We start from the raw sequence: 23,305 nt of genomic DNA, 5'->3' as shown, positions 1-23,305 counted from the left end.
TTTGAAAACTCCAGAAACGCTAAAAGCTGCGATCTGGCAGATTGTGGTTTCTCTTGATTTCAGGCGTTTATCCTCCGAAGCCGTACAGGGTGCGTCCCTGCCGCTTCAGCGTGTACACAACATCCATGACGGTCTTTCTCTTGGCGTGCTCGGTGTAGGTCACGGCATCGCGGATCACGTTCTCCAGGAACACCTTCAACACTCCGCGGGTCTCCTCGTAGATCAGACCGGAGATGCGCTTGACACCGCCGCGGCGAGCCAGACGACGGATGACGGGTTTGGTGATTCCCTGGATGTTATCGCGCAAAACTTTACGGTGACGCTTAGCGCCTCCTTTACCTTTGCGATCTTAATGTCAATTCTTAATGTCATTTTTAATAATACATCAGGTTCGCGTCTAAATAATTGGTCTACTGCTGCTGATATAGCCTACCTCTGCGTCCTCTGTCGTCTACACCAGTGCAAGTTTGTGAAAACAGTTGTATCAACACTCTATCAAGGAAGGGGGATTGTTCTTTGCAACCATCAATACTCCATTAATTTGCAGTTGAATGTCTATAATAATAGTATCAATATGTTGCATAACTACAGTCCTGTAATTCAGGTAACACTTGAAAAAAAATATTTTCTTAAAAAACACTTATCTAAATCTCGAAGATCGGATCGGATCAGATCGGATCGAATAAATCGATTCAAGATCTTGAGAATCGGAATCGAATCGATTCTTGAAATTTGAATCGAAACCCAGCCCTACCTTCACGACGCATGCGCAAGAATATGACGCAGATCCGGCGTTCGGACACATGACCCAGAAGCGATTTGTTTACAAGCAGAGGAAGACGCGCATATCTAAGCTGTTGAATTCTACATTGATCGTGCTTTAGGTCTCGGCGTAGTTCTCAAAATCGGGCTAAAGTGTGCATTTCATGGATTCCCGAACCCCAGTGTTACGTCATATTCTCGCGCATGCGTCGTGGAGGCACACACGGAAGACAAGAACAAGTTGGATAAAGGTGTTTTTTTTTTTTTTTTTTTTTGCACACAAAAACTATTGTCGTCGCATCGTAAAATGATTGTAGAGTCACTGTGGTGAGATGGACTTTGTAACGACGTTTTAAGTGCCTTTTATGGGTCTTGGGAGTGTAAATGTACTGAATGCCAATGGAGGCCTATCTGAAGCCTTTCTCAGCCATCAGCTTTCAACAAAAATATCTTCATTTGTGTTCCGAATATGAACGGAGGTCTTACGGGTGTCGAACGACATGAGGGTGAGTAATTAAGGACAGAATTTTCATTTTTGGGTGAACTAACCCTTTAACAACAAACACCTCAAAACACTGCTATACAGCATAGTTAAAAAATAATAATTAAGCATTTCTAAACATTGACTCACAGTCTTTATTCACATTTTTCTCAATAGAACTCATAAAAGTATAGAATATAATAGCATATTTGTAATAGGGGCACAATGTAACGCAGTGTTACAACATGCCCCACCTGCACAACTGGGATTTTAACCCAGCTTGTGTCTTCTGCTGGTTAGATCAGCATTAAATAAATATATATACTCTTAAATAACAGATATAAGATTACAATAATATCAGATTTGAATTATTTTTAAAAATGAACACAAGTAAGAAATTTACTTTTGCTATGGTTAAATAAATGTTCAGTGATATCTTCCAAAGATTTTTTAATTTTGATGCAATTTTTTTTCTATATAGTGTTGATATGGTAACTAGAAAATACACTAAGTTTCTTCATCCTGGAATGTGTGGAAAGTGTTAAACCATGTGTGTTACAACTAATCCCGCATTATTGTGCCCCGCTCTCCCCCAACTTGTAAATTCCACATGGGATGAAGTCACACATAGACAAAAAACACAAAATACACCAAAAAGTCATTTTTTTCTTTCAATTTATTACCTAAAAAAAGAAAATGTCCTATCACAAGTCACACTGAAATGTATTGCTTAAGAAAAAAATATATTTAGATATTTTCCTTTTTTTTTTAACTTGATTATTTCCATTATATTCCACAAAAACAAAACAGGGCACAGCAACGCCCTTTTTTCCACCATCTGCCCACTTTAAAAAAAGCACAAAGAAATACATAATTCACAGTTACCATTTTGGTTTCATAAATTAATACAGTCACACATGTGCTACACCGGTCTATAGCTAGAACATTGTAAATTGTTTTTTTTTTCTCGACTCTTGTAATCAGTTTTCATTGGCTACAAGAAAGAACAGGCAACTTAAATGATGTGATCAGAACTCCAACAAACTATTGAAAATGCCCCCCGTTCCCTCCCTCCACCCTCAATTACCCTTATCCTAAAACTCAGATCATCTCCTATGCTTTTTTTCATTTTCACTTTTTTTTTTTTTTACCGTTTTACATATAGGTGAGGCACACACAGAGTATATTTCATACATATATAAAAATTAAATAATGATTTTCTTGGGGGGAAGGGAGAAATCATCCATTGAAGTCATTTATCTGAGAAGAAGGGAAGTGCATGTTGTCAATGTGTCCTTAAAGGACTTCTCAGTTGAGAGTTAGGGCACTTTGTCACTATAGCACTGCAGTTGAAACTTCCTTTTTTTTTCAATTAACATTTGTAAATTTGTTGCTTCTTTGTGGGACAGCAGGGTTCAAGGGACGTAATCAAACAAACAACGGAACACACTGATGGAACCTGTTTAACCTCCAGGTTGTGACTTGTAACAATCAAACCATAAAAGACAATATTCTACCAGAGCTCCTATAAATTGATAAAAACCTGCATAAATGCAAATAATTTGTTCAGATTTTTTTTTTTGTACACACGACAGGGCATAACTTTAAGGCACCGAAGCCTTGACATAATAGAGCCTCCACCTCCTAAACACAAAAATTGCCCCGGAAAAGTGATGCTTTAACAAAGACACAGGACCAAAAAAACCAACAGAAACATCCCTATGTTGTCCACCACTCTGCAAGTGTTTAGATAATGAACGTTAAGGCCACTTGAACAGAAAAAAAAAAGGAAAAGACAATGTTCCCTTTCAGGTAGGTAATCTCATTGCAAACTCAGTGAGTGCAACATCGATGTGGTTTAGGACATTTTCACGTTTATTTCCAAGTAGTCATTAGGGGCGAATGTTGCTTGCTAACAATCCCTGTTAGTCCGCATCTGGACAGGTCAATAGGAGTGTCGGGGGTTTGCTCAGAGGATCCCTTGGATGTTGGGAGTAGAAAATGTCCCATTGTTCCTTAGTCCAGGAATGATCCATGTACAGTAGAATTCCAGTCCTGTTTTGGTTTGCGACTGATATGTAACATCACGTTTCGAATTCAAAAAAAAGAAAGAAAAAAGAAATAGCTGGGGCAAATGTCTGGGTTTTTTCCCCCTTCATTTTTCACAAATTCATGCTTGTATATCTTTTCTTTTCAGCACCAGTTTCTCAGTATTATTATTATTATTTTTTTTTTCTACAAAAAAGGATCAGGATAATTCACAATTTTGCATGCAAAGAGAAGTCCCATATAGCAGCAGAACCGTCTGTCTGTGGAACGCCTGATTGAATATGTCAGTGCGTCTACGGATGAGGCACTATCAGAGTGTAAAGGGGGAGATACGCTCCGGTCTGGATGTTTACGTGGGAAGAAGTCTGGTCGAACGGACAAATAAGGGTAATCTTGTTGAAATTGTGTCACAACTGTCAGTGTTTGCTGGGATAAAACCCTCGAACGGCGGGTTGTTAAGTTGAATGCATAAATGAGAGATTCCACCCTGCCATTATAATGCACATTTGTAAACTATTCTTCTGGCACCCCACCACTCTCTCTATAATACACATTTAGACAGTAATGTATTTAAGTGATTATACAACATCGGATTCATTTCACAGCTTGACTTGAGCCTTGCTGAGCAACTTCTGTTTTACATTTGGTTGGTTTGTTTGTTTTCGTGGAGGTAAAAAAGAAAAGTCGTTCTTTATATATATATGTACTAAAAACAACCGACTTCACAAGCCTCGGATCTTCAAATCGCATCAGCATATTTTTGTTTCGTTTCATGTTCTAGTTTCCTACTTGAACCTCTGACTCTACTGAGCTGTTGTTGAGAAAGACTTTTTTTTGTACATTTATATACTAAACATGCACTGTGCCATCTCCTGCTTATGATATCTTTTGTCTTTTTCAAATCACAGGTGTGTGTGCAAATGAACCCTCCTCGTCTACGAGATAAAAAACCTGAATGCTTTGTGGGTAATGCTACATATTGTTTCAGAAATCATCATGATTCAAGAAAAACAGGACTTGAAAACAAAGATAACCCCCTTCAAATGATTCTTGAACTGTGAATGCCCATTCGTAACGAAAAAAGGAGGAAGTAGGATCAGTATCTGATTTTTGTCAGTTCATCATGCCCTTTATTTGGCCTGGATGGATCTTCCCCCGGATAAAAAAAAAAGGAAAAACATAAAAAAAGAAAGAGAAAAACAAATCCCAACACCGATGACGTCTGCTATGCTCGTTTGAGTTTACTTCTTGGACGTTCAGAGTCCAAATTCTGTCTGTTCATCAGTCCAATCCATATCCAAACATCGTCATTTGGAAATTAAAGTCTATTCCAAGATCGTAGTCTATCAAGGACGTAAGGTAAGTAAAAGTCTATGAATCTTCCTTTGTGTAAAGTCTTTGTGGCCACAGGATAGACGAGGAGTAAAGCCTACCAGATTCTGAATGTGCGTCTGTGTTTACAGTCTTCGGAAATTCTCCTCTCTAAAGTGTAAACCCCAATCTTCCTCGAAAAGGGTGCAACCGTTGCCCCTTCAGGCCATGATGAACTCCGATTTCATATCAGCTTTGACGTCGGGCTTCCACACAGAGTCCTCAAAGTCCAGGTCCAGGGAGCCTTCGCTAGACATACTGCTGTTACTGTTGCTGCGCCCGGCCTTGCGGTTGGGGAGCCAGTGGTACGGGGCACGGGAGTCTCGCCGGGCCTTCCTGCGGAGACGCTTCTGCTGCATGAGCAGCTGCAGTCGCTCCACCTTGCAGCGCGTGGCTCGGTTCTCCGTCTGACGCAGTCGGTCTCCTGAAAAACCAGGGAGACAGAGCACAAGTTAGAGTCAAGAAGGAGTTAGTCAAGCCTTGAATTGTCGGTTCAGATTACTTGGCACTGATTATGTTAGATTAAACTAGCTGAAGTTGCTAACAACGTGAAAAACTACACGGTTCCGAAATCAAAACGTTAACTCAAGCACAACAGACTATAACAGAATCTTGAGATGGATGGATAATGGGCAATCTTAAAATTGCAACACTCATGCCGTTAATTAATAATTAAATGATCCCAAGCTAATGACTAGCATCCAAAACACAACATAAGGTGGTGACTATATACACTAGTGTTTTCAGCAGGGGGAAGTGCTGGGGCAGTACATATTTGGTCTAGGACAGAATGACTCAGTGCTTTGGATCCCGACTGCTGATCCTGCTGAATGTTATCAAAGGCCGGGTGCTGAATAAATAAACTAAAGTCTGAGTGGTGACGTCGATGTGCTTAAAAAGGCATGCTGCGATTACCTCCGGCCCATCACTCTCTCGCTCTCTTTTAGTCAGTACAGAAATAAGCACACTCTGCTGCAGTCTCATTTTAGAAGAGCATCCCAGTATGTGGCAGCAAGTTCTCTCTTCCCTTATCAGAAGTGGCTCAAAATGTCCTGGCAGGCTTGCCCTTGAGATACGCAAAAGGGAGAAGTGCGTTCTCACAAAGGAACCTACACGCCCGAGAGGGAGACCTACGCCTACTTGTGCGTGCGCACACACATTCCTAAGCGATACAATTTCTTTAACAGGAAGCAAACACCTTGCACTTTCTAATCTCACAAACAATGCTAAGGTTTTAGCAGCTAATGCGCCAATTAGGGAGGGAAAAACACAAGGGGGTTTTCCACTCCACAGCTCAACCCTAAACCTTTCATTTATAAATATATTCAAGAGAATGGAAGAGAAAAAGAAACCACAATCTATTAGCCAGCTCCATTAGGAACTATCCCAGAATTAAATAATGAAATAGCCGGCTAGAATGTCAATAATCCCGAGCATAGACTTTCATCGCATGTGCTCCGCCACACATACACACACAGCACCAGCAGCAGTAGCTTTTAACATGGATCGATGGCAAATTAAAAAGACCTATTGATTAAACCTTAGCTCTAGCGCAGCAATCCATCTCCAGGCGAGGACACTGCTATTGGCTTTCAATAGAAAATGCAAGCGAATGGAAATTGTAAGCGAAGTGAGCCGGGCCCTTTTTTCCCCCTTTCTTTTCCTGGCCTGAGCTTATTGAACGAGTAATCACCCACCCAACCCCCCCAATACCGAGACCCCCACCCCCATATGCACACATGGTTCACCCCTCCCCAATACCTCTGGAGAGAAAGACAGACAAGGAGGTAGAGTGAGAAAGATATGCTCTGGAATTCCACCCAGAGTGCAATAGAAAAACAGCCCAGATGCATATTCTCATTCGCTAATCAATTTCATCCACCTCTCCATATCCAAATGAAATCAGGATTTTGTGGCGCTTCAATTTCCCCCTTTACTTAATACCTTTCCAGGGTGGGTGGGTTTAAGCCATCTAGGAAGGATTTGCGATATAAATGTAAGTGGTGGTTTTAATCATTTGGATATTTGTAGAGAAAGAACAGGCTGTACAAACAACAACACCACAGTTCCTTCCTAACCTGGTTAGACAAATCAGATTTGGGGCTTGCTCTGGCATTTTAGCATGATTAGAGTGGTTCTGGTCTTATAGGACTTTACGAGTTAAGAAGGTCTTTGTTCGACTGCACAAACGGAACAGATAAACCATTCAGAACGGGTTTCTATGCTTACACATGTTTTTCTCCTTCATCTGCCCTTTGAAAGAGTCTCACTGCAACTCTGGGCCTCAAAAGTAGGCCAGCCACCTCACCTTGCAGCCTGTCAGCTCTTCTCTGCATACCAACTGGGGCTAGTGGAAAAAAACCTTGCTGCGTGAGGCAGCGGTGCCCCAAGGGACCTAACTACAAAATTCTGCGAGGTGAAAAAAAGCAGAGGAGCTCATTAACGGCACTGGGCACGGTATGCCACTGTCAAGGTATTGTACGAAGCTCACAATGGTCTCAAAGACATTAAGGCAGACCCTTTGCTACCAAGCCAAGTTCCTTTTTGTTCTTTGTGAGAATCTGTGGCCTCTGCCAATGTACTTTCTCACACAGTCGCCCATCCAAACAGAACCACGGACACTGTGAAAACATCGCCACTAGTTTGGCATGGCTTGGGGACTGTGCTGCAAGGAAAAACAAACTTAACTTGAATGTTTCGAACAGCCCCCGCATCATTATAAGGACGAACGTGGCTGCCCGGGGGGAGACTCAATGCACCCATTTAGGGGGGTTATTATTAGGCTGTGGCATGGCTCACCAGCCTGAAGTCATCCCAACAGATCCGCCTAAGCTGTCGTGAGTGCAAAAAGAGTGAACGGCTGAGGTAGGGGGGGTGGGATACATTGGGAACAAAGGCAGAACAAGCAATGCAAAAGCTCTCCCTTCTCTGTCCCTTCGTGCTTCCTAGACCCCTCCCTATGATAAGGTTTGGACTCATACACATACGGGGGGTGGGTGGACAAGAACAGAGAGTTATTTTGCTGCCAGCGACGATTCCAAGTGAACATCACGGACAGAAAAAGCACCTCCCCCCTGTGTTCACCCTCTCTGCCCTTCCCTTCCTCCCCTCATCCTCCTTCACCAACGATGCATTGTCTCAGAGCGAGCCGTGTGTGCTGCAGTGTCCTCACTGCGCACTCGACATTCTCAGGCCCACGGCTCAAATTAGGGGGGGTTAGGGGAAAAAAAAACGGCTTGTGACAAGCTCTGCCCAAGCCTCAGAGGAAAGGAGCAGGGGGAGGAAAGGACAAAACAACCCTGGCCCCGCCTCCTGTCACACAGCTGTTCGGGCCCGCACATGAGATATACACCTGGCCTTCTTTCGAACCCCCTCCCCCAGTACCCGCATCCACCCACGCCCCTCCTCCTCAATACAGCCTCGTGACGGAGGCCTCAGAGGAACATAAATAAAGACAGAAATAGGCAACTGAGAACAAGCCATGGAGGGTGGAAGAGATTACACAAAAAATCCCTCTGGAATCTAAAAAGTAGCAGCGTGCTGGCGAACAAAAGCTGGGATGTTATGCGCTCGTCTCATGCTTTTTGAAGGGAACGAGCTGATGTATGAGAATGTATTGATCCCTGCATGGAGGGAGAAAGATTCAGACCGAGTGCTGATAACCACGTGAGAGGGGAAAATGGAAAGGAGGAGGATTAAGAATGAGGAGAGAGAGAGAGAGAGCAATGGAGGGAGGATTTTTACCCGATCGATGAGGCTGTTGGCCTGTCTGCAGGTATTAGGTCAGTTAAGCAGGGTTTTGGGTAAACATTAAGCCCAAACCAATGTGTCTGCCCACAATACAGCGATCTGGCAGTCTCTCTGAGCTTCCCTTTTGCCATTGATCTATTAAAAGATTAATTAACACTTGTCTTTGACTTGTTTGTTTGTCTTAATAAGTCTTGTGATCTTTTCGAGTCTGGGTGCAGCAATCACTCTACATCAAGGGGAGATGTCTTGGCAGTGGAGGAGGGAGTTACACAAAAGTATGTCACAGAGTGTCAGACATCAAGCATTGGCATCTAATGGTTATTTTTTGTCCAGATCTATTGATTTACCCGAATTTGAAAATGCAATTCACTCATAAAATGAGTTGTTGAATACGCATCCTCTATGATGATCATGCTTTTAATTTAGGTATTACAATTTATTTTGTTATATTTTGGAGGCATAAAGGTAAAAAACTGTCCTGATTTCAAACTGAATCAAAAGGGGGGAAAAAACTAAATATATACAAAGAGTACATTTCTAGAACATGGCACGTTTTAGACTCAATTTGAAAAGATTTTCTTGATTGTGGCCAATCTTATGGGACACTGACCCATCTATAGCCATTTATAGCCTTTGCTTTGTCCAACCAAAACTCTTCAGGATCTTCTAACAGAGTGACCAGCTTTGCCCCCAGGAAAATAATCTCTTATAATTCTCAAGCCTTTGCAATGCTCCTGTTAAGATGTACTCTGAGATCAGTAGGTACTCCTGTTCTATAAGCCAGCTGTAGCTAACTCCCAGAGAGCTGGGATGGGCGCCAGTGTTGCCTCTAGGTTGGGAGGAGCTCGGAGTGGGTGCACAGTATAGGACAGGCATTGTGTTCAGCCATCTGCACCCCTAGCAAGAACTAAACCAGGGGAGCGGCCAAAGCCTGACATCTCCATTGCTTCTCTGATGCGATGGCATCAATGACCCTGCAGGAAGCCGTGGTCTCGAATGACCACAATTTGCATACTAGGAGCAATAAAAGACATCGGATATGGCTAGCCATGGCCCCCGCATGATGAGCAGCTAAGGATAGTCAGCCTGGGGGGTTTCTTACATGCTTGTTGGCAGTGAGCAAGGAGGGGGAATTAATTATTTAACCCTCGGTCGAGCTGGGCAGGTCTGAGCACCACAGTGACATGGTGAGAGCCCTGGGGCACTTGATCAAGCGATCCGCACAGAGGCAAACTGTCTCTTTTGGGTTAGGAAAAGAACTTGGCAATGTTTAAGCACCAGGGAGCCCAGGACAAAGAGGACTGAAATCTTGACATTTCATATTGCTGCAGTGTGTACACAGCAGCCAGGAGCATTTGCTTTTGGTCAGATTAAATGAGCGAGGGGAGGAATTCAAGCACCGTTCCTTGTTCTTTCTCTCTCAGCCTTCTAAAATACAGCTCCACCCTGACGCTCTTGCACAGCCCAAACTAAACTAACCTGAGCTGACAGATAGTACAGAACATTGAGGGGCGAAAGCATTCCTGCATTATCCGCTCCCTCCCAGTTTGAGTCATTTCATCCCCCTTTCCTCCCTCCATTCAGTGCTGTGGCCAGGCAATACCAAATCTAAAGGCCAGCCCTAAGTTTTAAACCTACAGGCTTTCATTCTTTCACTCTTTCAGTCTACAAAAGGCGAGGCTGATACACTACTGCACTATTTGAGCACGCTAGCTCAAACAAAGAGGTTGCCTGCAGTGGCCAAAGTGCTCTGAGAGACCCCAGCGAGCACAGGAATTTGAGTCAAGAATAGGCGACCCTCTTTGCACCTCCAGCTCTCCATCCCCCATATTCTCTCCAACCCCTGCATACACTGACTACAGTTTGTCGAGGCCAAATGTCTAGAAGAGTCCAACAACACTGTGCATAGATGGATGTCAAAACGAGTATGGTGGGGATATCGGGTTCGTTTGGTCTGCAATCACATCAAGTATACAGTATAGTGAGAAATGATGATACCCTGCTAAAAGTATGTGACATTTCAAAGGGGTCATGAAAGTGCCCTGTCCAATGTTGGTCACCAGGTGCTAAGAGATAAAGGTCTTCAGGAGATCAAAATAACTGTCTAGCGATCTCACAGCTAGGCTAAATCTTGCCCTACAACATGGGATCACAAACATGTTGACACGCAAGGCAGTTTTGTCCAGAAAAAAGGCACAGCGCCCTTCCCTTTTTCTCTCTTGCCCAAGAGGAACTGCCAATTAATCAGTGGGCAGTCACTGGCCGGATATAAACAACAATTTTATGAATGGACTCTTGGTATTTTCCCTCCGCCTCCTCTTGCTGACTTTCAAACACAATGAGCATTCTCTTGGAGCTCATATATATTGTGTAAATCTCTATTTAAAGGCTGATATGAAAACAAGCGTCCATTGACTAGCCCTGGCTGCTGGGACAGTTTTTGCAGATGAGCAAGAGGGGAACCAGTAGGATGGCCCATTGAATTTCAATGTGGGAGCAGTATAAAGAGAGGGCCAATGACTGAGCATTATGCAAGCAAAAGAGGGGTTAAAATATAGGAAATGTATGCATCGTCACAAAAAACGCGTAGGGATCCCTCCCCTTTTGTGAAAATCGAGTGACCGAAGTTATTCCACCCAAGTAGTTGATGATGTGTTTTCATATTGTGCAGCGTTAGCTTGGTATGCTTTTAATCTAGTCTAGATTGATAACAGGCCCGAGCTTTGAACAGTGCTAGGATGATATTTCTTCATTATCTCTGTACTCTCCAACAGTGGTGTTTCATGACAGAGCAGTTCAATTTCCTCCTCAGCGCTAAAGCGAGCTGCCCCAGATAATCAGTTTTTACCAGACAGAGCGGGGTACCTGCCACACGTCTATGAGTGCTATCTCGCTTCGTTATCTCTCTCGCTCTGGCTCTCTGCCTCCTTCCTCTTGGTAACAGAGTAGTCCACCCCCATTCTTTGCCTCTCAGAGGAAAGAGGACACCGTCAGCACAGAGACAAAGCCAGACATGCTGTGGCTGCTGAAGCATGACTACCAGGGCCTGAAAGAACAAGCCTAGTTCTTCCTCCCCCTCTCTAACATCTTCACTTTTCTTATCCTCACACCCTTGTCTTGGACCTTCTGAAGCTATGTTAACACTGCCTTGGATTTGAATCCTGAGATTCTTGGCTACAACCTAAATACTTTGGCTACAGTAAAAAGTCAAAATTCTGGCAAATGCAATAAAACTTACCGGGAGGCTTGCACATGCGGATCTGGCTCTGGCACTGCACCAGTGGGTGGAGGGTGGGCTGAGTCTCGGAGGGCACTGTGGTAGGCAGGCCAGTTAGTCCGGGGGTGTGGGGAGGTGAGGGCGGTGGTGATGGTGATGGTGCTGGCGAACTTGGGCTGTTGCACTGGGTCTGGTAGCGGAGCTGCGTGAGCGATGGTGGCATACCCTGGTAATGCCGGGTGGCACTCAAAAGGTCATTTAAGATTTGGAGGATAGTGCCTATGTCCCGCCTGGGACGTCCGGTGCTGTCCTGACAGTTGGGATGCAAAGTGCCTTAGGGAAGAACCAATATAGATATTAGATACAGACTATAAATATAGGTTAATTAAAATATAAATAGAAGATTATACTAATCTTCTATATAAATAGGAGAACTGACATTGTATGCTGAGCCTATTAACTAATAAACTTATTGAGAAGTTGTACCTGAAAATGTCCCAGAAAAGACTCCAGGAGCATGGTTCACAAAACTTTCAATGATAGCGCCTGGTTTGCGGGATCGTGAGGGAGTGTTACAGTTGCCAGATGTCTTTGCGGTGCAGTTGGCCTGTGCAAAACATGGGCCAGTGGTCAGTATGGTTTGTACATCTTCTATTAAATCAACTATTGCCATAATTATACAAAATTACTGAATTGTAATGTAGGACAAACAGTGGCTCACCTCTGGACAGGAAACTGCAGGACTGGGGCTGCTTAGAGAGGTGGGACAGGCCGAAGACGGCTGTGGGGAGTGAAGAAAACTTCCAGGGAGTTGAGAATGGTTCGGTGGAGGGCTACAGTGCCCTGAGGCTGAGGTGGGGTACATGGGAGGAACAGATGGGATAGAGGGGGAAGGTGGGGCGGCTGCAGGGTTAGATGGGAGCTTTGTGTTTGGATGGTGAGGATGTGGGTGCGGGTGATGTGGGTGGGGGTTGTGTGAAACCCTCGCCATCCCAGAGGCAGAGCCTGAAGCTCCATGAGACTGTCCTGTTGTGCCCTCTGAACTCCCGCGTGATATGAGATGCCGATGCTGTAACTGTGGGCCGCCCGAGTGCTGCGCTGCCAACTGCAGTTGGACAAACATCATATGATCGCCTACTCGCAGAGCCAGGGTTAAAGGAGACCGGCCAGACAGGAAATCACTGACCTGTGGACAGGAAATGAAGAGGGGGGGTGGCTTTAGTAATTCCATTTGTACTGCTATAGACTGGAAAAGAATTTGGCAATATGAGTGAATGCCTTTTTATGAATAAGCAGAAGTATACAAAAGGCACACACATACACACAACACTCTACCATTCAGCACACCCACGAAACACTAACTTCTGTCTGGCCCCAGGCCTGAAAAATCTGCCATAGAAACAGGATGCAGACCCACTCGCCACACAGTCACATAATAGCTAATTGTTTGAAAGGCTGGACCGGAAAGGCTTGTCCATTTTAGGAGTACCCAGAATGGTAGTTGAGCCATGGGTCTTTCCGACCCCTTGAAAACAAGGCGAGAAATACAGAGTGCTTGTCTTGACTTTGCTCTCCAAACACTCAAAACAACCTTCTCCTTGTTCGATCTCAACCCTCAGACTCTCTTTGTTGCATCTGCCACATTCTGAGGATGTTCTAACTACACCTATGTATAACAATAAATATGTCAAGATTCAGAATGACTAATACACAAATAAAGAAGAATCAAAAGGTACTAGAAAAAAAAGAGTGAAAACCATGAAGATTCCCGCAGCAGATCTATTCATCGTCCGAGTGTGCTTGTGCTGACTGACCTGTTGTTAACCTTTTTGAATCACTGGAGTCTACCCTCCATTGTTTTTTCGCTAGCTCTTTTGCTGATCTATTTTTCCATCGAACAGCCACTCTCACAGTCGAGTGACCTTTACCACTCTGTGCATTTCACTGACAGATGTGGAGAACCAGAAACGGACACCCTTATTCGATCTTTGAGAAGAATTACGTTTTTTTTTATTTTTTTTTTTTTTTTTATCCCCCTTGAGATCCATGTATGACAATGAACTCATAAAATGAAAAGAAAATACACTAAATATCCTGTCAAGTTTGATTGCAACCCATTTAAACGTAATTTGTGAAATTGGTGGCTCACCCCAAAGTGAGGGCGGATCCCACCCTTGACTGACAGCTGTCTTGGGAGTTGATTTGCATCAAATGCGCAAATCAGACTCCAACAAAAGGTCCCTATAATTACTTGCTTCCATTACCATATAGCAGAGCGACTTTGCAATGGGATAAAGGCTTTGAATATCTGCAGCAAGGAGTGCACTGAACATCTAAGCACTAATAATTAAAATTATTTGGGCCTGCGAATCATCACGTAAAGCGTGCCAGACCCCACATTAGCCTTGCAGATCAGTCATCATAAAGCCCTAGCATCTCACTGACTCACTCAAAGCCCAGACTCATCCCACAAAATGAGAGAGTGCGTGAACCCCCATAAACCAGTAAAAGTGACTCTGAAAGGCGAGGACATGGTCTGCAGAGATATTCCCCACAACAGCCGTCAGTTTGAGTCACACAGACCTTTGTCAATACATCGGCCAGCCCACACGCTTCTGGTGCAATAAACGAATGACCACAGCGGGTTTACAGATCTACCGTCTTCACTTACACGGCATCTGAGAAATGTGTGCACAAGTATACATTGAACAACGTTCTTCAAATGACTGGAAAAACTAAGATATATTAACAGGCCATTATGGACAGTCTATGTGCTTGTGGAAGAACGCCCATATTTAGTTATCATCAAAAGAGTTTTGGAAGCCTTGTGGCCAGAAATTCCAGACTTTGGCTAGATCTGTAACACAGCTATATAGAATCTGTCAAGTGTATGGAGCCTGAAGTGTCAACATGTAGTCTATAATGCCTAAAATGGATAAGGTACTCCAAAGAGACCACAAGTGTACGTTTGCACAGGTCTCTTTGTTCTGAAGGCCACTGACTCTCTCTCTCGTCAAGGCACACAGATCAAGTTCTATAACCGAGTACACTTGACACTGGCTTGGAAATGCTTTTGAAGCCAGAGGCCTACCTGGATCCACCCTTTCTGCACTCACTACATGAAAAATAAACAACTAGAGATCACAAACTGTGGCCTCGGTTTTTTTTCAACTTTAAGCATTCCTTGTCCCTTACATGTTGGTTTATTTAACATTTAGGCTAATGTGCTTTTAGCTATCAATAATAATGCTGTACAATGCAGAAAAAAATATAACGAGTATTTTATGTAATTTTCCAGATAAAGTATCCGTAAAACAAGATTTGTTTTTAATCATTTGAAACTAAACCGAAAATATTAAGACTTTTTGTTTTCAAAAAACTTTAAAGTTCCCTAAAAGTGAACAAAATCTGCCAGAGCATAACTTGTATGGAAACAAATCTCTTGATGCAGAGTTTTCTTATGTAAATTGGTCTTGTTTAAAGGATTTTTAGACATTTTACTAGAAAACAAGTCAGAGAGACAAATTTAAAACACTTCTTTTTTTTTGCATATCCCCATTCATTCTGCAAATTTCAGTGCAGAAAATGCGGGACAAGTCTGCATATTCTGTTTGGGTTCATTTAAAAGGCTACAAGGTAGATGCTGACATGTCTATGGCAACAAGTTGCCTTGTTGAAGAATTCTATACTTGGATGAGCCAACATTGGTTCACCTGAAACTGACTAGCACTACTATTCCTTTATCTTTGCACTTCGTCCATTTTGATTTGTTGGGGAGGCATTTTGCTCTGCAGTGGGCTGCGGTTGCTATGCAGTGAAGAGCGAGTGAAGGAGAGAGAAAGAAAACATGATAAGGGGAGACAGGGGAGGAGGGCTGGGGGAGAAACCTTGTAGCGAGAGAGAGGGTGGAGGGGTGTGAGGATGCCAGTAGATGCTGATGAAATATTCAGTGAGAGTACGCCTCTGGCTCCTTCCGTTTTTTTTTCCCCCTCTCTCCCAACTCTATAGCTGACAGTTTTATTTATTGGGGTCCCTGCGGTTCAAGGAACTCATTTGCAGGCGGTTTCTTCTGTAGCACAGGAGCTACGGGGCAGGAGCTCGGAACAGCACCAGGCTGACGTTCACCCACAGTCTGAAAACAACCATCTATGAGGGGTCAAATCAGAAAACAGGTTCTTTTGATACCAAGCATGACTGAAAGACTACTGGTCACCTTTCAAATTCCTCGGCAAACATGGAAAGTTAAAAACCAGCTTATTAACCCTCATCATCGACTGGCTGGTTTTGAAGGCACCAGGGGGTATAGTCTTCACAAAGGGGCACGGAGAGTGTGGATGCAATAACAAGCTCCTTTACAATAATCAATCACTTGCATCTTTCTTCAAACCCTGAAGAGAAGGCTACCTTCAAAGATTTCACTCGAGGGGTTTGACCTACTCAAGGTCTACATGAGATTGAACGCTGAGGATTCAGTGGGTAAAGGCTAAATTCGATCATTCGGAACCTGCAAGGAGCCTCTTTCCATCATGTCTGCAGACCAAAACTAAATCATTTTAAGGCAGACGATTAATTTAAAGGGATAGTTCACCCAAAAACTAAGATGCTGTCATCCTTGTTCATGTGTCATGTTGTTCCAAACCTATTTGACGACTACTTCTGTTGAGCACAAAAGAAGATATTCTGAAGAATGAACAAAATTGGGTCCAATTGAAAAAATACACACTCTCTTATTTAAAAAACACTGAGATTTTTTTCCTTCTTCTACAGAATAAAGAAAGGTCATACAGGATTGGAAGAACACGAGGCAAATGATGACGGCATCTTCAATTTTTGCTCCTGCCGTGTCCCCTCTTCCTCATTCTCTGAGCTCCGGGTGACCATCAAAGATATGCGCCGTGAAAGCGCAACACCTTTTTCCTCAGATGACTGAACAGATTAGTCTGGGTAGGCGAGAGACTGAGTCAAAACAGACGTGTCACACTTGCAGCCAACGGGATTCAAAATATCTACAACCAAGGGACTCAGCATTAATTAATGACTTAAAAAAAACACTAAGAATGACAAAAATAAGGAACAGTGTTAAAAAAGTAACAGCTCAGTACAGAAGAGGAGTTGAACACTAATTAAAAAAAGCTGGTGACTTGGTTATCGGCTAAAGAGAAGTTCTCCATAGTCCCCCTCCCTCCCTCCTTTTCAGTTCAGTCACGAAACCAAGCACTTCAATCACAAAGGCGGATGGGAAACAAGAACAGTCACGAATCCAAGTGATTGCCCATGTCAACTAAGCCCCCCTTGGATCGGGAGTGCTCTCTGTGCAAACACACATAAGCATGGCCCTGATCACAGATCAGATTAACGCAAACGAATATCTCCTCCCATGTGCCAGCTGTTCAAACAACATGCCAACACCCTCCTTTTCCATTTCAAATATTTGCAAATAAAAATCATTGTGGATATGGCACGAAAGCCATCGGTATCCCGTGGAGTCTTGTGACGTGCGATCCCACCGCTTCTATTTTTGTCCTCGATCTATACCTGGCATTCTGACTCATCACTGTCCTTCCTGGTAATCACATACACTCCAGACCCTCCTCAAGGGTGACGTCACTCCATCCATTTCTCATATTCAGTTACTCTCATCCCTTGCTCCTTCTGGGAAGGGGGTTGGGTGGGTGGAAACGACAAGGGGGTGACAGAGAGGTGACTCGCTCTATATTGTTGAATCCCATTATTTGCATCTGTCCATTTTCAGACACAATGACAGGCACCGGACCCATTCTAAAGCGAGTAGGTGGGTGTCTAGAGGGTGGAGAGTTATGACAGGAAAACATCTCCAGTCTGTGGCACCGAGAACGCTTGCTTGCGGAAACAAACCGATATGTTATCCCCCAAGGACAAAGTGAGCAATCTACCTGCCTTTAGAGGTGGGTTAGCACAGAAACCTCTAATTAACGTACTCCGTCGCCGGAAGAATCAGACACCAGTCATTATTTCTACTTGATGGGCAGAGTTTCCAGCAACAAAGCACTGCTCGAATGCAAAAATGGTGTTTAAATGTTCAAGAGGACAGCTGATCAATCAAGTGGACTGCTTAAACTAGGCTATATTTTCCCTTGGAACTAAGAAACTCCTTGATGTCATTCTGTTCTTCCTCTTTAACGGCGGAGAGGGTAAAAGTGGAGACTATGGAGAGACACGCGAAACCACAGCAGTTTTAAATTATAGGCCAGAAAAGGCTGTTAGGCCAGAGTAACAAGGGGAAAAATGCCATTCCAATAATTGCAAGCCTTCCCTTTCCATAAAACGGTCTGGTTACGAGGAAGTCTGAGATAGATCTTTCCCTGGAAGCTAACACTGTAGCTCTTGGAATTCTGCTATGTATATGTGGTCGTCCACTGTAACGACAAACCCTGGCCTTAACTAGTTGTACATGGCAAGAAGGGAATGCAAATCCCTTTTTACAATCGATTGTGTTGACCAATTCCAGTTCTGAAAGAGTGATATGTCTCACATTTGACAATGTTACTGACTACAAAAAAGACACAAACGATGACTAAAATGATGATTTCTAAAACGGGGTCGTTTCATAAGCAACCATATGACACTGTTAGCTGCCTACAAATAGCACATTAGATCAGAGAAAAGCACAACTAACGTTTGCACGGCACTGCAAAAGGTTTTCTGATGAGAAAGGCCAAGCGTGAGCCACTTTTAGCAGGTTAAGAAGCTTTTCTACAGAAACAGGAGACACTGCAGCTGCCGGGAGAAGCTCCTGAACACTCCCCTGTCTGCTTTCCCCCCCTTGTACACACAACCACACTCCTCTGTCGTCATTACAGTTTGATGCTTTACTCTCCTACACAAACGCACACACATCACAAGAACCCAGGATTTCCCGAAATATCAGCAAGAAGATGCAGTGAAGGTTGGCTATCCAATCAATCAAAACATTAAGGGAAATGAGGTAAGAATAGCTTCCATCGTGAGGTTTACCTATTAGCTAAAAACGGAAATGCACATTAGAAAGTGGCATAACCATAAAATAGTAGTTGCAGAGTTTCTTTCATATGAAAAGTGGTGGGGTTTCTAGGTGGGGTTTGCCTCGGCTCACAGATGTTGCCTAGAAACTGGAAGGTGTTTCTTAAAATATGCGTAGTAAGTGTGTGGAGGTCTTGGAGTTAAAAGCTTAGAAGTGCATCATCTGTATCCCATTACCGTATGTGTCAGTGCAACATCTTGCCCAGTAGAGATTTCAAAAACATACAAATGATCCTTTAAAAAAAAAAAAAAGAGAGCCAAGTGCGGGTGTTCAGTGCTGCCCTGGCAATTAGGTTAAGTGTACGCACAACTGTCCATTTTAATGGGCCACTGTGTAATTCAAACATCTACTGAGATGACCTTATTAGAGTGAAACCTTACCTGTGTTTCCGTCAAGCTCTCCAGCGCCTGCATTACTGACTGCTCGGGTCTCGATGCTTGAGACTTTAGGAAGAAAGATACCACAGGGTCAATATGAGGGTGACAAAAAGGGTCAACAAATAGAACGTAGCTCATGCTATTTTTACCATTAGGCCTGCTTCAACTGTCGGAACCAGCGTTAACTTGCTCCCATCCGTTATTCCCAAATCTTGAAGTTTTCCTGAACTCAGGCGTCTAGAAAGGACAAAGAGATGTTAGACTTCACAATTCTAGCATGTTAATTCCCAAACACAAACACAAACTAAGATATTTTGAAGAATGTAACTGCATTCATACAATGAAAGTCAATAGGGTCCAAAATTTTAAAATACATTTTATGTTCCAGAGTTTTGGAATGACATGAGGGTAAGTAAATGATGATTGAATCTTCAATTTTGAGTGAACTATTCCTTTTTACTGTACACAATACCAGCATGAAAATAACAGTTTGGTTCGGACAATGTACATTTATCAAGATATTTATACAAATACATAAAACAAAAGCAAGCTAGTACATGTGCAGCCTACCAGTGCATATCCAAATCAGCATGTTAAATCCAAAAACACCCCCGCATGAATCAAAATGTTTCAAATACACTGTCTAAATGTATTTTTAACCCACCAATTCCTTAAAAATATCTTTCCTAGTGGCATAAATGTGCACACATGTGCTCGGGCTAAATGTCACCACCTCCTGCCGAACAAAGGGACTGAGCACTTGGCCTGGAGGCAGCTAAACCAAACAGAAGAGATTAAGCGACTCTCTTCGTTTTAAAAGGATGATGTAATTTGGTGGTGATTACTTGTGAGGGCTTTTCAATCGGCCCAATTCAAAGCACAAACAATGCAACTGTTAGGGTCATTTGCAAGTGACAAAAGAGCTTCTCTCTCACCTCCTAGCTCCACCACCCAAGTGCAATTGTTAGGCAATGTGCAAACTGCACTGAAACTAACATTGCCCCTTATTCTCTTAACGTTCGCTTAGAATATTCTAACACAGCGGCGCAAGTCTCACTAGGAAAGCTTTATTCCTCCGACATCAGGTTTATAATGATAATTACTAATGCCATGCATATTCTAACTAAGCAAAACGAACCAGTTTAATCAAGCAAATTAGGACATTCTATTTATATGCATGTACTAATGTCAGCGGGGAACACCTTTGGGCCCTTTATGAGCTGTAAAACTTATATTGCTAGCATAATGTTTTGAAATGGTAGTACAGTTTCAGATATGATCGCAGGTCTCTAGCACACCTTGCACATGGCCTATATTAAACGGACTTCCACAGAACACTGTCAACAGCTTAGATCACTTTCATTTCTTTATTCAAGAGGCTGTGGACTGTCAGCGCAAAAAAAAAAAAAAAAAACACCCCGGTAGATATGTAACATGGACTGCAATCCAGTCCAACCTTCACAAATATGTAACATGGACTGAAAGCTATCTATGTGCAACAAAATGAACCAGAGCTCCAAGATGCATACGCCTATGGCAAGCCATTTCCTTAACTAAATACTAGTACTTATTCTTGTACTAGTAAGTAACTATCTTTCTTTGTCACACTAGTACGTATTCCAGTAGTGACTACTATCTATTCAGTTAGTCATCAGCTGCTCATTGCACACTAGTGATAATTGTTTTGCTTGTAACTTTAGTCAATATTAGTAACTAGAACACTGAAATAAATAACAGTATTTAAATGGTTAAAAATTACTAAACGGTTAGTACTAGTACCTAATGAGTTCGTAAAACTAGAATACATACCAGCAACTACTAGGCTAGTCAGAAGTGTATATAAATATAACAGTAGTTACTTGTCATTACTGAAATAGTCTTGTATACGCTATAGTATTTAATGAGTAAGTCCTAGTGACTAAATGAATATGAATGCACATGATATCTAATGCATATTCGCTAGTGAAAAGACACGTAACGTTAAGTATATAAGTATTAGGGATGACTAACACACACAAAAAAAATAGTTCGTTTAAATGAATAAATGTAAAAACGGCTTGCCATCGGAGGTGGCTGATAATCTCCATTAGGAAGCACAGCAAAAAAAAAAAAAAAACAACCTTCTGACGTTCTTTTGACCATTGTTAAAAACAGCCAACCGTGCCACCTAACAGTAACACATCAGGCTACTACTCACGTTTCTTTGTGTAGCAGAGCGAGTCTTTCTTTGGGGACTTTCAGTCTTTGAGAGAGTCTTCGCTTTAGCCCTTCCACGGTCTCTTCTGCGGGAAGGGAGAGCTCGAAGCGTGTGCCGGTGGTGGAGTGGATGTACAAATTCATGGGGGGCTCGCCGGAGACGCTCTCGCAGGACGGCGCAGCTCCGCGACTGCTGCAGCTCCGGGCGCTCGGATGCTGGTCCATTCGATAGCCTACGATAGAGGAGACAGGGTCGATGGAAGCGGACGGATAGGGCTGGATCTCTCAGTGGAAAGCTATCTGTAAAAGCTCTTGGAAAATATTCCCAATGATTATTCCCGTTTGGTGATCGATCCCGCGGTGAGCCTCCACATTAATAGCTTCTTTTACAGCAGTATTTAATTCTAATTTTCCGATAGTGCATAAACATGAATATTCTGTAAACTGTAGTCCTTTGTCGTTGACAGTGTACTGCGAAACCAGCGCGACGGTTTTTTTTTTTTAAACCCCAGCCCTCATCGCGAAGAGAAACTCCAGTGAAACACGCATAATAATGCCCGTTGTTTCGCCGTATCTCACTTCCACTGTGCAGCTATGGTTACACCTACAAAAGCGCCGTCCAATCAGAGGAGGCTTCTGTAAAGACGTCACGCGCTCGTAGCCAATGGAGGAGCGGACGGCTCACCCACGTGGAGCACAAACCCCGCCTCCTTCCTCTCCCCCACATCGCTTTCCTCATTGAGGACAAATCCAATCTGAGTGGGCGAGGAGCTCCAGTCCTGGAGTTCCAGCCCACTCTTACCAATTCCACACCATTCATGAGGCAAACTGTCAAAGTAACAAAAGTCACCGAATATAACCTTGAATGTTTAAATGGCAACACTAAACGGGCTGTTTCCAAAACAACGCATTATAAACAAAAAGTGTCTTAGGTCGCGTATTTGTATCCCACTTACTTTTAGGTGGCGACTTTTCTGTCAGTTTTTTTTGGCTCGCTTTGTAACCCATTTTTAGCTATTTTGGTGATATATTTGTAATATGTAAAATGTATGTTCGCGGAAATATGTTTTCGCTAATGTTTGCCTGTCCTAAAATGTTTTTTGTGCCATTTCTTCTTACACGTTAATTTATGACCGGTACTTAGCAGTTTTGCGAACATGGGTGTGGGATAAGTTCAATATAGAGAAATTTAACATACAAAAAAAATCGTTGGGGAATTAAAAAGCTTTAACGATATTGAAGAATCGCCCATATGCAAATATACACGCATGTTCTAAGAGCCTGTAATCTGTCTACGTGAGCAGCTTACGTTTAAAAGCATGTATTATGATTATCATTATCTCTCTATTCAAATAGTCCTCCCAAAAAAAAAAAAAAAAAACAGTAGGCTATGCTGTTAAGGAAACGTCGTCCCAGTCATCCAGTGTAAGCATCGCTTGGGGCGATACACAAATTGACACTTACGTCAATCACTCAGTCTCATGCTCTCGTGCCAAATGTGCTGTAAGCTACAGTCTGCAAACGTCTACAGATGGATGGGCCAGCTATGATATAACACCTTATCTGTGTACAGCAAGACTGAAACTACTGAAAAAAACCTGGTTTCGGGTTGTATAGCAAATCTGCTTTGCGAAATGCAAAAAAAAGAGAAAAAAAGCTGGCATAAGGCTTAAGTGTTTGTGCCTTATGCCAGAATTTACAACTCATTCACGTGGTGCATGAGCAGAGCCATCACTGACTTATGTGAACCCGTGTGAGAAAAACATATCCATCTACAATTTACGGTGTGCTTTTAGCGCCTGCCAGTGGCCAAAAGAGGTAAAAGCCCACTTATACGAAGCAGGTCCAAAACAAACTTCTTTTTTTTTGTCGTATAAGCAAGACATACACCTCAAGTGGAAGCTTAGAAGCCTCATTCTTTGCTACTGAAAGGAAAAGTTCACGCAAAATTGAATTTTCTCATACACTTATGTTCATCCAAACCCATTTGACTTACTTTCTTCCGTGGAGAAAAAAAGGAAACTTTAGGCAGAACTCAGTATCTATTATGAAAAAAATATGCA

The 23,305-nt window shown here is 42.9% G+C and overlaps 1 protein-coding gene across 1 annotated transcript in view; it reads right to left on the bottom strand.

Annotated features, from left to right (window-relative positions):
* Window positions 1–1,915: 1,915 nt before the first annotated feature.
* The window catches only part of midn (midnolin), a 21,850-nt gene continuing 460 nt past the window's right edge, over window positions 1,916–23,305 (bottom strand). The window contains exons 2-8 of the mRNA XM_079808359.1: window positions 21,244–21,475; window positions 19,196–19,283; window positions 19,050–19,112; window positions 12,352–12,816; window positions 12,117–12,237; window positions 11,652–11,963; window positions 1,916–5,087 (exon numbers count right to left, since the gene is read on the bottom strand). Of these exons, the coding sequence (XP_079664485.1) occupies window positions 4,825–5,087; window positions 11,652–11,963; window positions 12,117–12,237; window positions 12,352–12,816; window positions 19,050–19,112; window positions 19,196–19,283; window positions 21,244–21,475 (1,544 nt within the window). The 3' untranslated portion in view covers window positions 1,916–4,824. The remainder of the gene's footprint in view (window positions 5,088–11,651; window positions 11,964–12,116; window positions 12,238–12,351; window positions 12,817–19,049; window positions 19,113–19,195; window positions 19,284–21,243; window positions 21,476–23,305) is intronic.

The sequence above is a fragment of the Gobio gobio genome, assembly GCF_949357685.1.
Source record: "Gobio gobio genome assembly, chromosome: 24".
Lineage (NCBI taxonomy): Eukaryota > Metazoa > Chordata > Actinopteri > Cypriniformes > Gobionidae > Gobio > Gobio gobio.
This window is presented reverse-complemented; position numbering and strand designations above follow the sequence as displayed.